This window comes from Limanda limanda, chromosome 10 (genome assembly GCF_963576545.1).
Source record: "Limanda limanda chromosome 10, fLimLim1.1, whole genome shotgun sequence".
NCBI classification, from domain to species: Eukaryota; Metazoa; Chordata; class Actinopteri; order Pleuronectiformes; family Pleuronectidae; genus Limanda; species Limanda limanda.
The window spans coordinates 17,892,153-17,908,558 of NC_083645.1; the positions used below are offsets into that span (position 1 = coordinate 17,892,153).

Consider the following 16,406-nt stretch of genomic DNA (forward strand, 5'->3'; position numbering starts at 1 on the left):
TTTTTAAAAGCAGTAGCTGTTTCTTTACAGCCTTGACATATTCATGTAATCTAAGTCTTTGTATGCTTTCTAGTTGGCTGATAAATACGTCACTAATAAATCACTGCTGCTGTGCACATGTCCACATCTGGCCTGTTCAACGAGCAGGAGGCCTTCTCCACTGACCAGATGCTAAACAGCCAAAGGGTGGCCAATAAAACCACTGTCCCACCTGGTGTCCGTGTATAAATGAGCACAGTTGGTGACGTGGACCTCAGTTGGCAGTGGAAAAAAAATTACACCATCAAACAGAGGGAGCAATGTAACAGTGTCATGGGGTCAATTTGTGGTACAGGAATTTTGTTTCATCTCGAGTTGACATGTTCTCCCTGCGGTCACTTGCGTGCCCTCTTAAATGCCAAAGACATTCGAGTAAAGTGAATTTAAAGTCGTAAATGTGGACTACCCTGTGATGGACTAGAAAACTGTCTGTGTCTAAGTGTTCATTTACTCTTTTCCACCATGAGAAGCGTGCTGGGAGCTTGTTCCTAGGCTCCAGCACCGTGTGACCCTGGACCTGAACAACTGGACAACATGAAAATGAATGATATACTACCAGCAACTGTTCACAGTTTGAGGGCAGATTAATTTTCTTTTAAAGTGTAACGTTGAAGGGAGCTCTTTTGAAAATACAGCCACAAATAAACCATGAAAGTTTTTTCTTGTTATGACAACTGTTTGCCAAATACAGCCTTTAAGTTAATATTTATGAAACACATTTATAAAATTATACACACACCAATAAAATAGAGGAAGAAATAAACCACAAATGGGGTGTTAAAAAATAATTGATTGATAAGACTTATCTCTTTTGCACCAAGGTAAAACATTTCCTCACATATCTTTGAATAGTTTGTTTATTTGAGATTTTAAGATTTGTGTCTCCCAGGATACACTGCCACGTTAAGGTTTAATCAAAACCTTATTTAACTGTTTTGTGTGTATTGTTGTATTTGGAAAGTGAAGTGATACATTCTTGTTTTCCCCGAGTCATTTACATAACACATACTAGTTTTAAATTAAAGTACAGACCTAACACAACCTTCAGTTTTACCAATCTAGCTTTACCAGGTGAAAAACATCCACATTTAAGTCCACGTAAAATGTTATTATATAATATCTTACATAATATATACACATTTCCCCCTGTTCCAGTTTGCTGGGTCTTGGTCAGTTTACTCTGCAGTAATCCAACTTCATCCAACTCTCGTCAAGAAAGCAAACAAATAAATTTCCCAAAATCTTGAACTAATCCTATCAATTTATTCTGTCCGGCTGGAAAATAACCCGAGCAGACCTTTCTGTGAGGAAGAACAAAAAGAGAACGGAAAGAGATGAGTCCAAAGAGAAACGGGATCCAAGCTGCTGAGTGCCAAACATAAACACAAAGACAGTCTTGTGCTCACTCTCAAAGAGACAGACAGTGATACCATCATCACACACAGCATGTTCACAGACTTATACATTTACACCTCTCTGGCTTTCTGCCTGCTACCTTCATTCCCCTCCACATTTCCTACTATGTTCTGAGAGCATATTCCACACTCAATCCGTCAACACTGCGCAGACAAATCAGCAGGAACAGTAGCAGTGAGTATTCCATGACAGGGATGAGGGGCAGGTAGGGGATAGGTATTTCCTTTGGGGTGACATTTGAGGACATCAGCAGTCACACCGTGCTGACAGCCTGACCTGTGTCCTTGTCGGGAGATTCCTCAGCATTCCTGAAAGCACCGTCGCTGTGACTGGGAGCTCTGTTTCGCCACCCCTGCAACGGCCACAAACCCCATGGGAGCGTCCGAGCACAGCTTCCCAAATTCCACAGGTTCCCAGAGAGATGAAAGACCTCTTGGAGATCAAGGTCAGACAGCAGCAGAGGAGATGAATGCTGCAGCCAACAAGCCCCAACAGTCCTCTGCCTGCCTGCCAGTAGTTGGTCTTTACTTGTATCTTTTATAACTCTTGGCACGCATGATAATTGGCGTGTTTTAATACCAGAGACTAGACTTTTCTTGTCTGGATTATCTTAGGCATCATTGCACACGGGTGCCAAATGCCCAATATGAAATCCTTACGATTTGTAAGTGGGTCAAGAATGGAAAATCTATCATCTATGTTGATTTACTGTACTGGATGTTAAATCTTTATTCCATCACATGGCTTCACTTTGCACAGTAGGACAGTATAATGCCTTAAACATGCATCTGTACCATACATTTCTTTTCAAAACATAATTTTCCCTACAGCCTGGAATTTACAGGTTGAATGAAGCCCAAATTTCTCTGGTGTAATCAAACTCAGTGAAAATATATATATCTAAGAAGATTGTTGGTTAGATTGTTAGACAGAGTTTGATCAATGCAGTGTTTAGGTTTTCAGCCACACTAGTGTCATGGCTCTATGGACGCTGATGTCTTGTCAGTTGCTGAGTTAACCACTCTGGTCCAGACTCAAATATATCAACAAAGTCTGCCATTCAATTTTGTACAGACATTCAGGTTCACCGTAGATTTACCATTGTGGTTTGACTGAAATATCTATTAGCTAATGCAGTGAAATTTGGCTCCAACATTTAAGTTTCACTTGCGATTGAACTGAAATAACTTTGGGAATTGATTTAGATTTTTGACCAAGTAATAATTGACATTTGATGTGTTTAGAACTATTTTAACATTCTAACATGCTAAACTAAGTTTTCTAGTGAACACACAACAGGTAAACATCGATGTGGGAAGAAGTGTTTAAGTCATGACAATAGCAGCAGGTATGTAATGTAAATGAAGTGAAAAGATCTAACATTTATCAATATCTTCCTCAGACACATTTAAGATTCTTGTAAAAAACATGCAGCAAGAATTCTATATATCTACTTACCATCAAGTACAGAGAGGAACTTCTATAGAAAATGTGAGCAGTCACCTCTCAACTCTGGACATTCTCTACAGATGATCAGAGGTGTAGAGTTGTGAACACCACAGGGGACATTCACATGACTTCTTCTCCAGAACACAGAGAACACAACGCTGTTTGAGGGCAGCAGTTGTGTTTAATGCTAACTAGCAAACACTAGCATCCTAACATGCTAACTTGATGTTAGCGTGATAGCATTGGTTGTACAGTGCTTAGTGCTAATTGGCAAATTTTAGCGTACCAACATAAATATATAATGTGAAAATGCTAAGTGTTGCTAAAGATGTTCATTGATGATTCTGACCTAACGATGAAACTAATAACATCCTCGAGAGCCACATCTTTACTTTTTATGTTTCGTTGTAGGCTAATTAGCAAATGTTAGCTTAATTAATGCTATATTTGCTCAGCTTGTTTTTACAGAGGTGTGACTTTCAGAAATAAATCTCAACGTGTTACCACATTAATCTGATTTAGTTTGTTCATTATTAAATGTTATGCAGGTGGAATGCATGTGGAGGAAGCTGTACCTGGGGGTCTGGCTCTGTGGAGCTGGTGGCCGGGCAGGGTAGCCCCTCGGCGGGCAGGGAGGGGCGGAGGCGGGGCCCGGGACGTGGGACCGGGAGGAAACTCTTCTCTGGAGCCGGAGACTTTTATTTGTTGCTCTGTGTCTGAGCTGAGCGGGTCACACGGGACGCGTCCGGACATTCTCCTTCATCTTTGGCTTTTATAAAAGAGCGAGAGAGATTTTTAGTTTCCGGACAAGGAGACGGAGCCGGAGAGAAGGGACAGAGAACCTGCCTGCCACCGGAGAGGATGAGGGAAACCCGGGAAGAGATCCCGACCGAGGCGTCTGATGGGGAGCAGAACCTGATGGGGATGTAAACACGGATCATCAACCTCTGACCAGGAGGTAATGTGCTCGATTCAGTGGTTTAATGGTGAAGTTTAGAGACATGGCTATTGATCCTTGTTACCCTGGTCTGTTTTACTGGGATCTCCCAAATCATGTCTGAGACACACCACCACTGTGACATTAATAACTCTTATACTGACATACAGACAATTATTTCTATAGCCAGATGTACTCTGATCATTCAGTCCAGATGTGTGGATGAAATGATGGACGAGGATTAAATGTTGCATGTCTCTATATGAGGTTTTTCATCTCTGTCTGATTCCCTACAGACTTTAACATCCCCTCAGGCATCTTGTATGATCTGTGACATTATGTCAGAAGGAGCTGACCTTTATTTGACTCGGCTGCATTCATGAGATGATTAAATCACATTAACATGCAGAACAGAGTCCTTTACGTCAGCTGATAACCTGCTTGTATCAGTTCTGCACTAATATAGTTGTCATTTTGTCGCTTCCCTCTTACCTGCTTTAATCATTTTTAAAAAAAGGAAGTTTCCCCTTATATTTCTTTTTCTCAAAGTTGCATCCCAGTGCCGCAAGCCAAAACTCATTGCCCTTCCTCTATCCCTTCTACACGGGGACGTCTCCTGGACCGTTTTCCTGTGGTTTTCATCAGAAGGAGCCTCTTTACCCCTGAGGGAGAGCTGCGGTTTATGATTTAGAGCCTGAAATTTTGATCTAAAAAGTCCAATAATGAGTTTCACTGCTGGAACAGGATCTGAAAACAGTGGTTTCATGGCCCAACATCCTATAATCACTTAGATTACATCTGTCTTGCAATTTTGTCCATAAACACGTCACTTGTATTGTTTTAAATAAGTTGTGCTGCAGGTTGATGTCCCAGTTTGCCACTTCTGCACCAGACAATTTTCCACTTGAGATCCTCTGTAGCTGGAGTTAACTGTGTCAGAGCTGTCATGTGTCTCACACGTCAACACTGAAGGAAGTTTGTTCTTTCCCTTCTCACATGAGATCCTCCTTGTTGCTGACTCCTTTGTACTGTTATATGGAAACATAGGTGTGTGGACAGGCCCCACCTTGTCTTTTGTCAGCAATAATGCTCTGAAGCTCTGTTTTTGCGGCCGTGCCTCAACTTGTTTTCCTTTTTTTCCTCCCCACTTTTTACACACCTGCTCTCTTCGCGCCATGAGTGCCTCCAGGTCCGCAGCATTTAGAAGGGGATCGAGTGTCTCTTTGTTCGGGTGATCTGCCCTGAAAGCCTCACACACACTGTGAAGTAGTTAATGTTTGATGTAAATCAACGTTTTACATCTGAGCTGCGACAAATATTTGATAGGCTTTTGTTGTAACCACTTGTTTACATATTTGGCTTGTTGTGCTGCAGAATTTCTGTCCTGACTTCATTTGTTTTCATTCCAGATTTTCAGCTTTGCCTGTGGCCACGTTGCTTCGTCTTTGATTGGAACTTTCCTGGGACTTTTTGTACCAAACCAACATTAAAATGCTTGTTTGTTTCCGTCTGACTGAAATCCTACTTTCCTGGTAATCTATATTATCGGAACAATAGGTTCATTGTTGCCTCAACGGACCACATGAAACTCAGCGCTGCGTTTCAACATTTTTAGATTTTCAAGCTGACCTCACTTGCATAGTGAGTTCAGCTTCGAGAGAGATTTTGAGTTTGTGTGTTTTATTTGATTTCGTGGGAAAACATACAAGAACCCTTGTAAACTCTTTTATTCATTCATTCATCAGCTGCCCCTCTCATGTGTGTGATTATTTTCTGTCGTTGCAGTGTTTCCCATCGCCGTGATGACGCCACGTGAGAGCTCCCGCCTCACTCCTTTGCTCCTGCTCCTCCATCTCCTCCTCCCTCTCGCCCTGTCCCTCCTGCACCCTCCTCACCCCCCGCCGGTCCACGTCCCCACGCTGGTCCCTCACAGGCCGACGCCGCTCACCCGTTCTCGCTTCAGCTCTCAGGCTCAGCTGGACTTCATCACTCACTGCAACTCCAGCTGCCTCCACAGAGGAGAGCAGGACGAGCAGCTGTCTGACAAGCTGGCGTTTGAGACCCTTTACGCGGACGGCTCCCGCACGCTCACCACTGTGGATGTGGAGGGCGAGGATGATCTTGAGGGGGATGCTCAACTCGTTGCCCACCTCTCACCCAGCAGAGGATCCAGGCTGAAGCCCAGGCACAAGCGTGTGAGGCGGCAGATCTATGGGGCCGATGGTCGCTTTAACATTCAGGGCGACAACTTCCTGTTGGATTACCCTTTCTCCACAGCCGTGCGGATCTCCACAGGCTGCACCGGCGTTCTTGTGTCTCAGCAGCACATACTCACAGCGGCCCACTGTGTGCATGATGGGAAGGATTATGTGAAAGGGGCGAGGAAGCTGAGGGTGGGCTTCCTGATCCCACCGTTTATCAATGGCACAAAAGCCGACCTCACTTCTGGCAAGAAGCCTCTGGTCCGCTGGGTGAGGGTGAAACGCACCCGTGTGCCAAAGGGCTGGATCCAGGGCCCTCAGGAGGTCAGCATGGACTTTGATTACGCCCTGCTGGAGCTGCGCTGGCCACACAGACGTCCCTTCATGCGCCTCTCTGTGGCCCCCTCCTCTGATGACCTGGCAGGGAATCGCATCCACTTCTCTGGCTTCGACAGCGACAGACCCGGGGAGCTGGTGTACAGATTCTGTCCAGTGGAAGAAGAGTCCAGTGACCTGATATACCAGCACTGTGACGCCCGACCTGGAGCCAGCGGCTCCGGAGTGTATGGAAGAGTTTGGGACAACGGCCTAGAGCGCTGGGAAAGGAAGGTGATCGGCATTTTCTCTGGACACCAGTGGCTCGAGATAGACGGGGAGAACCGGGATTACAATGTGGCCGTGCGCATCACTCCTCTGAAGTTTGCTCAAATCTGTTACTGGGTACACGGGAACCGACTAGACTGCGTCCAGGACTAAGAAGTTGGAGGTTTTGAAGGCAAACCATGAAAAACACGAGAAAGCACAAAGTGATTTTAACCTACAAGGTGAACTGTCTTATTTCACAGAAAGAGAACAGGATTAAATCCGTACATCATCCTCCAGTGATCCACTAATGCAGCAGATCGACTGTGACTTCTGAATCTTCTTTCCCTTCATTGAAGTTGTTCTCTCCTGTATTTAATTTACTCCCTGTAATTTCTGGGCCTATTAAACAAATCTGCCTATGAGATCATCCCAGCGGCATCTTTTAACATGTCTTTGCCCAGAGTCAGTGTTTCCACAGTATTGACATAAGTCACTTTTCATAAGAAGGGGGAAAAAACACAACGTGTGCAGTGTGTTTTAGTAAGAGCATGTTATTTTCCAACTGTGGATGGTGAAAATCTACTGAGGACATTTCTTTGTCCTCATCCTTGCTGTACTTTATTGGGGGAATGGTGTAACTTCAGCTTCCATGATCTGCATTCAGCTATAGAACTGACAAGTTTATTAAAACCACTGATGCCTAATATTTCAGCCATTTGCTCTTCTCCATGTGGACCGGAGAGACAGTTAATTTTATTTTTAAGAAAATGCTTGATATATTTTAATAAACAGAGATCTATAGTTGTCTGTGTCTTTGTGTCTTGTTTCATGAGTGGTGTTGGTTTGACCTCTAGTGGTAATAAAAGGTACTGCAGCATCATTAGACCTGGACACCAGCAACATGCTTTTGCTTGGTTTAAATTTATAATATAGAGTTGGATTTGTTTTAAATCAATAGGAAATTATTCTGCAACGGTTTAACTTAAAAAGTTCCAAAAAAGAACCTGGTTAAAAACTTATAATGGGAATAATAACTTGTGAGAGCACTCACGCACCATCTGTGGGTATCAGGTTGGTAGGTGGATAAATGAAATGCACGTTTCAGCTTTGGAAAGTTATTTAGATTTAAAGACGAAACAACTAGTTGATAATGAAATAAACTAATATATAATGTAGCAAAGTAATGCATTGGATGAGCAGCTTCTTTGACATTTAATCTTTTATGCTGTGGGATCTGAGCATAGTTTTTAAATGTAAGACTAAACAATGGAAGTACTGTCCACAGTGGCTATGATGCTACTGTTGGTGAAACTAATATCATGTGTAACAGAGGACAAAAGCCTTGAAACATCACAAGTTTGAGGAAGAACGGTTTTGATAAAAGGTATAAAAAAACAAGAGCAGAACAATTCCGTAGTTTAGTGCTTTTTATTAGAGATAAGGAGACGATACAAAACATCCACCATTCAATAGCCAAGTTAAACTCTGACTGCTGGTCCTTCATATACACATCGCTCCCCATCAAACCTTCATAACACCAAAGTTTTTAAATCAAGGAGATCCTGGTTTGAACACGAACAAGGAATGTTGTATGTTTACTACATCAAATGCCATGGATTTCTGACCCAGAACTGGAAAATAAAAAGGAATTACTCACGTTTTGGAATTTGCATGTTCAAAACAAAACAAAAACAATGGAGTGACGAAAGTAAATAAAACACACACAAGAGAAAATATAATTAACCGTGTTTCCCCCAGAGAAGGTTTTGATACAACTTGTGCAATCAAGGGTGAATTAGTTTATACTATACCTAGTCTCAACTACTCACACTTAACTAGAAGTTTGGCAAAAGAAAATGTAGTTGAATGAATATTTGTCAGGATTCAATGTTTGGAAAACTTAAGTTTGACGCGTGCCCCTTTCTCTGCGATTTTGCTAATGGAACCCAGGAAGAATGAAACCCTGTCCTGAAGCATGAATAATGTGTATTTATCATCAACATCCTTCCTCAGTTGTATCTTAATGTTTTTTCCTTTGTGTGTGTTTTGTTCATATCATTTTGTTTCTTGAACTGGAATGACAGTCTCTTTACTTTTTATTTATTTAACTTTATTTAAACTGTCACTTGACCCCAGACCCACCCTCATTATCCCTCCCGAGAACAGTCCAACAAATGGTGCCAATTCTGCATTTGCCCTTTTCCTAACCCTACTGGAATGAACAGCTAAACTCAACAGATGTCTGAAAGGCCTCGATTGAAGCCAGCAAGGAGGAGGGGTGGTAATATTACATAGGTAATCCTTCCAGACTGACTACTGACGAACCGCCAAGCCTTTCTGCCAGGGTGCGCCGGTCTTTGAGGTCGTCCAAGCCATTCACCTGCCACTCGTGCTTAATACCTGGAGGGGGAGACAGAAGACAGAATTACACATCAATTTTAAAAGGAGACAAATAATGTTTTTTTCCTTTACTCTACTGTGTTATAGGTTGTTTGTGTATGTAAAGGTTCCACAAAGTTAAAAAGTCTAGTCTGGTAAATTTAGCTCCTCTCCCCACGGAAAACAATGCTCCTGAAGCTCCGAGTAGGTTCGGACGAGATATTTCTGCATCATCATGGTGCCATGTGACATCATGATCCCTACATTTGCATAATACAGGCCGAGAGGGAAGCCCGCCTAACAAAGCCAGGTAAAGCGAGAGAGGAGATGCAAATTTCCTACACGAGTGTTTGACTGGGCCAACCATCCCAGACTGGAATTTGTCAGGAGAGCATCTTAAAGAGGAGGAGCTAAAACTAAGCATTTCAGAGGGAGACAAAGACGTCTTTTCTTATCAGAGCATATAAATCTTTAAGTAAGAACCCAATTTATAATTGTGAACCAGAATTATCAGAACTTGTCCTCTTAAGCATAATATCATAATCGTTGATAAAAGTGCCTGTTTGCACATCCAGCAAACACAAAGCAACTGCGATATATTCATAAGTAATCATTTCTCTGACCTGATGGAAAACACAAGTCAAACAATCACTCGGAATTTGGGGGAGAAAATCTCATAATTCCTGAGGGAGAATGAGACTTTTTTTAGCTAGATCTTAACCCGTTTAAACAGAACATGTACACTAGGTTAGCCATAGCTTTTCCTTCCCTATGAGAGCGAATGAGTGTGACTGAACCACTCACTCAGTCACTAAGAGCAATTCCACATTTTACACAGTCCCGAGTGAATTAATGGTAAGTGCAGCTTCAAGTTCAGGTGAAGGTTGGGTGTGTTGTATCTTTCTAACAAATCCCTGTTAATATTACAGTTCATATTGTGACTCACCTTCAAATTTCCTTTTGATAGCATCTTTTGAGCTGGCATAGATCATCTTGCTCTTCAAGGGGGCACTGTCTGGAGCCCTGTGAAAGAGGAGGAATTATTTAAACAACTTATTGTCTTAATGAAGGTCACAAATCCGTGATATCTGCCAATGGTCCCCCTCCCTTACCAGAAGATAAAGACCAGGTCCTCCTTCTTTGTTTCTTTGGTCTCAAAGGACGCATCATACAGGGCGTAGCGGCAGTCGTTTGTGGGCAGCATGTTCACAAAGTGCGAATACGGGTCCTGGATTTTTGTTCCCACGTCCCCCTGCAGGATTTCTTGTTCTTCGTCAATAACAATGCTCTTGAGGTCCTTGCTCAGGCAGAACAAAATGGCCTTCTTCCTCTTCCTCTTCTCCTCCTCATTCGCCTGAGCCTTGCGCACCTTCATATCATTGAAGACTGCAATAACATCATCCGTGACTTTTACACCAGAGGCCTGCGAAGAGAACAAGCGGTTGACTCAGTCTGTGTTTACAGTTTAATGTGGCAGCTTCATTAGTGCAAATAGTACAAGTGTATTAAACCAACTAAACCCCCAAAAAGTAAATGAATATATTTGCAGGGCATAACATATTTAATAAAGTAGAAAATGCATTGCTACGACTTTGAACAGTGTCTTAACTCCTGGTCAATTTATTTATTTAAAGATAGATATCAATACTTGCTGGTCAATTTTCATCCACTTTGACAAGTTGTGGTTATTCTTGGTCATCTATGATAATAAACTAAATATGCAGGTTTAAATTGACCAAATAAGCACTATAAATATATGGCCACTGACTGGCTGCAGGAAGTTACAATGACGATTTACTGGTTATTCTCCGTTTATGGACACACGCATCTAAAAAAAGAAAAGTGAATTAATTATATTTGATGAAGAAAACAACAGTTAGTTGCAGTTCTACTCCACAGTGGTGGTTTTGTGTAAACAAGACAGCAGCTGTCATCGTGTGTAACATGTCAAAGGTGAGGACCCCGGTTCACTGAATACAGATATCATGAAACTGAAAGAAATGTCTGAGAGGACGACATGTGACTGTCACGCATCAGGAACCCATCTTACGAGGATGACCGATAAGGGGGAGTGAAACGCAAAGGTGTGGCCATGACAGGCTGTTAGACAGGGTGGTGGAAGAGCTAAAGTGTTGCAATCTAAACTGCCACCACTATGAATCAGAGACTGGGGCAGGACCAGCAGGTATAAAACATTACATAAGCTCTCTCTGCAAGTCAAGGGAGAGTCCATGAATCACCACCAGCTATATGACCATGTGGGTGAGGGTGTAGCCAGGAACTAAGTGTTTCAGTGCAGTTTTCAGTCACAGACAATGGGGCTTCTGTTGAAATAGAGTCACATCACTGAGTCACAGCTGCTCCATGAACTCTGCCCGATCTTCTGACTCTGTTTAAGGGCCTCTGTCGCACGGAAATGCATGTCTCGGGAAAAGCTGGACGAAAACAACCACGTACCAGGGGATGTGTCAGTGTGATGGAAAGAAAAAGGAAACAATGGGACAGGAAAGATGGCAAAGGATCCTAACTGCAGAGCAGCGTTGGCTGGCACTGCATGTTTGCTCAGGGCGTGAGAAGCCAGAATGAGATAACAGCGAATAATAATTAACCTGAAAACGACCTTACTCACTTCCTTAATCCCTCCATCGATAAGTCAGCGAGATACGTTTCGAAAGCTCTTACAGATAAAGAATTTACCAAAATATTCACGAGTTTAATATCTATACTCTTAGCATACAAGTCATCACATGACACCCTTGTCTCACTACAGTCCTCCACTCTGAAATGAAAAAAACCTTGTTCTCATTTTTATGCAAACATGGTTTACATTTGTTCAATCCATCAAGTGTTTTTTCTTTCCACCTCCTCCTCCTTCCTTCTGCTCGACTTGGCCCGGTTGTTTAGATTTCTGTTTATTTCTTGTTGTAGCACCCGGCTGATATTACCATGGTGACTAACATCTCACTTTATCTAATCTGGGATACTTTTCTTTACACGAGTCAAGGTTCAAGTGACTCAGTACAAATCGTGTGTTGAATTTATTTACACACAGAGGAATATTTAAGATTTTAGGCCTTGAAGGTTATTATATCATGATCTAGTTTCTCTCGCAGACACTGACGTTGAGGCCTCTCTACAGGAAAGAGGAAGCGGCGCAGCAGGAACATTTAGTTGATGTCAGATTATTTAAATAGTGCAGACTCAGCAGAGACGGGACAGACAGTTGGCCCCAAGAAAATCTAATAGAAAATTAATGAATGTGTTTTTTATTGTGTGCGTAGTAACGGTGCCAAACAATACCGCATATTTGATATTTCTCATTTCCGGCATGCATGCGTGTGAATGAATGGCAGCATCCGGTAATTGTTCCATCTTTGTACAGAGTGGTCGTATAATGGCCTGACGGACATGCGGTGTTTATAAACTGCTCAGCGAATTAAATGCGCAATTAATAAAATATTTTTTTTTTTAAATGCGCAGCACGGATCAGGAAGCTCCACAGACAGCGGGCCCGGTAGCTTCAGCTAACAGATCCAACACCGGGAACCCGAGCTCACATAACGGGGACGATTCTGTCAAATATCCCCTCCATCCGAGTGGATCCGAGGGGAAATGATCCCCTCGCCATCGGCAGTGAATGGAAACTCGAGTCCGGATCCGTTAGAATCCGACACCAGACAAAATGGTCTTTGCACCAAATTCAGGGTGGGGCCACGGAGGCAGCTCACGCACATGTGAGCGCTAGCTTTGCTATATAAGGCGAAACTCGGACCATTCGTCATTTCACACTTTAAACTGTCAATACAAAAAACTCGGCTATAAACGCACAAACTGAGGGATACGTCAGAACGTGGGGGGGTGGAGGTGACTCAGCTTGGGGCAGAAAGTCCACCAGGCGCCGGGGGACTGTTAGCAAAGAAGCCGAATACAGACAAAGAACGAGAGAGTCTGAGCTAGCGGCCACAATGGGGAACTCGCTCTGCCTATTCTAACGGAGCTAGCCGAGCTAACAGCAGTGGAGGCTAGGTGTTAGATAGCCCCGAGGCGCCGCTGCACCTGTCGGGGCTGCGCGGCTCTGCGGGAGGAATACCGACGAGCTGAGGGGAGATAACGGGATAGAGCAGTGGATCACCGGGGACGAGGGGCAGTTAACACCGTGTGGATGTCCACGCAGGAAGGCCCTTTGGCAAATCGGCGTTATGAGACACCGGGAAATAAAAAGAAATGGCGCCAGTTGTTTGTTAGCCTCATTAAGTTCAGACTGTCTATTTCCTGAATGGGATGGATGTCATAGGCGGATCTGTCGCGTTCTCTCCGGGCAGAGAGAGTCTCCAGCCTCCCGCACAGCGGAGCTCACAACAACCACCTAGCCCCGGTGCTAACACCCCATTAGCCCCGGTGCTACCCGGAGCCGCGGCGGCACACAGAGACGACCTGCTCGGCTTGACGCCACAGCCGGTCCCGGGACCCCCGGGGTGTCCGGGTGGAGCGAGCCGGACACAGAGACATCAACGAGCGGACATGAATCGGGTGAGAAAGCAGAGGAACCTACCATGGCTGCGGAGAGGCTGGTCAGCTGGACAGAACTGAATGGACTGTGATGCTCGACTGGGGCTCGCGTTTACAAGACGGGACGTGAACGCGCCTTTATGCGCGTGCCTGTCTCCTCCTACGTGCACGAGCGGGAGCGCCCGTCTGCTGAGCATGAGCACGCGACTGATTTCATTTCCTGCTTTATGTTTATTGTTTATTGTTTATCACCGTGAATCTGATCTGATCAACAGTAAGCTGCAGATCCATAAGCACACGTTCAATCAGAATATATCATTAACACTATTAAACATCACCGACTTCCGTGTGAGGGAGATGTTGTGTATCATTTCATTTCTATATTCACTATTCTATTCACTACGTCATTTTATCACATTTAAGTTAAACACTCTTACACACAAGCTGTGAGAGTATTGTGGGAATATGTGTTTGTTTACGATGGAAAAACAAATACTAAATAATATTACGTTTGGGATTTGTTATAATTTACTTGTATCTTTCTTTGTTACACATTTTGAACACAAAGTGTGTGTGTGTGTGTATACATGTTATTTGTGTTGAATACGTGCCATTAATTACTGCACCAATGGCGTGATGGTCGATTAATAAGTAAAGCAGAGCGGGTTTCAATGGGGGGAGGAGAAGCTCCGCCATGTCTCCTCTCTTTCTCCCTCCTCCCTCCCCCCCTCCCTCCTTTCTGCCTCCCTCTCCCTCCCTCCCCTGCGGTTTTTGTTGAACTCACTTCCAAATATGGAAGTGAACGGAGAGCGGCGGCGGCCAGTGAACGCGCCTCGCTCCCAGCGAGAGGAGGGGTCGGGCCGCGACGCGCATCACCATATAAGGAAACAAGGGACACGAAATTCACTATAGCGGATTTTTAGAGAGACTGCGTGTGTGTGTGTGTGTGTGTGAGAGAGCGAGAGAGAGAGAGAGCGAGAGAGAGAGGAAGAGAGTTAGAGAGAGACAAAGAGAGAGAGTGTGTATGTGTGTGTGTGAGAGAGAGAGAGAGACACACACAAAGACAGTGTGTGTTTGAGAGAGAGAGAGAGAGAGAGAGAGAGAGAGAGAGAGAGACAAAGAGAGAGTGTGTGTGGGAGAAAGAGAGAGAGAGAGAGAGACTTCAGGGAGAAGAGGAGGAGGAAGAAGAGGAGAGGAGCTGAATCCACACATTTCTACGCTGGATGCCATGATGCTGGTGGAGCACACGCACACGCACACGCACACGCACACACCCAGCTGATTCACACCGAGGCGGAGCAGAATCTCTGAGGGGGCGGGACATGTGACTGCATCACAGCCATAAAGGTTGTAAACACAAAGCATGAGATCTATGACCTACATTCTTTATGAGCTGGGTTAAGTCACTTCGTATCAAACCAAAATTCTATGCAGTCTAATTCTTAGAATCCCCCCCTCTCTCTCTCTAAACGTGCCTGTCATTCCTCGTCCTTTGTAGTCAGCCCCTCCTCAAACAGGCCCATGTAGCGTCACTCTCCTCACCTGCCTCACACAACACAGACCACATAGATAACAACTCAAATTTTAGAAAGGATTTAGGCCCGTTCTGGACTTGCACCTGAGCACATTTACCAGATTACATTTCAGATCTTTTGACACCACATATGCTCGGTTGCAAAGGCCCTGTACTCACCATCCCAGTCCCCAAGGACCAAAGGTGACGAGGCCTTTTCTCTCAGGGCTCCTCCTCTTTGTCCTCTTTTAAATCTACACATTTTTATAGATGTGCTTTCTCTTAGTTCTGATCTTACTGATTATTTTTTGATCCTTTTATTTATGTTTTTATTTTGTATTGTTTTAACTCTCTTCTCATCTGACTTTTTTTTATTCCTTTATCTGTGCTCCATTGCTGGGATCTTTTATAAGGTGCTGTATAAATGAAGTGTTATTACTTTTTATTGTTCATGTGCAACACTTTGTGTGCAGAGCTTTTTATAAACAGCCTACGGGCCAGAGTGAAGTTAGAAAACTCCTCCTACCTGGTTTATTTGCAGATTATAGTCAATATTTTTCATAAAATCAACCTGAATTGTTTTATTACTGTTCACGTGTGTGGCTCATTTATAGATTTGAATGATTAACCCTTACTGTCGTCATATTTTCATACACTGCATGTTGGCTATAGTTTTGTTGGGCAATCGACACACTGGTCGCCTGTTTATTCAAAGTTTATTAGTATTGAATGTGTCATGTGTCCAAATCGCACCACATTTGGACACTGCACTCACATCTATCTACACTTATTCTTTCTGATCTGATGAACTTCCTATTTCCTGTAGTCAACCATTTTTTTTGTCTGATGGTGCAGATTGAAACAGGAACTATAACATCCACTGTCACAACGAAACCCACTTTAAGTGTGTGGGTGTAAAACGTGTCGTCACATGTCTTTGCCACACAGGAAGTGTTTCTAGTAGTGAACCAGCCGATGGGTCTGGCGGTCTCAGACCTAAAAAGAAGCCCATATCCTCTTTTCACTTTTCCTCAACACAAGAAGTGAAGCTAACAGAGGGTAGAGCCTTATGTGATTGTTTGTGAATTTTACGATAGAACATCAGTCCTCTACACATGCATCCATTTTCCATCAAGAACATTAACTATTCTCTGAGAAATCTACAAAAATTATCCGGAAAATGAAAAAAAAAATGAAAAAGCTCTTCCTTGCCTCCCACAAAGTCTCATGGTAATTTGTCCAGTAGTCCTGCATATTAATAGACAAATCCAGACGAAACATTATCTCCTTGGTGGAGGTAATAAATAGAATTACTGCCTCTCAGTGGCCAGTAAAGTTTATATCCATATCTTTGCTCATGCGGTTTCTTTCATTTTGA

At 43.5% G+C, this 16,406-nt stretch overlaps 2 protein-coding genes across 2 annotated transcripts; one reads left to right on the forward strand and one right to left on the reverse strand.

Annotated features, from left to right (window-relative positions):
* Positions 1-3,628: 3,628 nt before the first annotated feature.
* On the forward strand, positions 3,629-7,431 carry prss23 (serine protease 23). Its single transcript, XM_061079665.1, has 2 exons — positions 3,629-3,862; positions 5,627-7,431. The coding sequence occupies exon 2, from the start codon at positions 5,644-5,646 to the stop codon at positions 6,796-6,798; it is 1,155 nt and encodes a 384-aa protein (XP_060935648.1). The 5' UTR covers positions 3,629-3,862; positions 5,627-5,643; the 3' UTR covers positions 6,799-7,431.
* Positions 7,432-8,040: 609 nt separating this feature from the next.
* cfl1 (cofilin 1) lies at positions 8,041-13,646 on the reverse strand. Its single transcript, XM_061079613.1, has 4 exons — positions 13,559-13,646; positions 10,119-10,429; positions 9,953-10,029; positions 8,041-9,027 (listed from the first exon to the last, which is right to left on the reverse strand). Exons 1-4 carry the CDS (start codon positions 13,559-13,561, stop codon positions 8,915-8,917), a joined length of 504 nt encoding a protein of 167 aa, XP_060935596.1. The 5' UTR covers positions 13,562-13,646; the 3' UTR covers positions 8,041-8,914.
* Between the last annotated feature and the right edge of the window lie 2,760 nt (positions 13,647-16,406).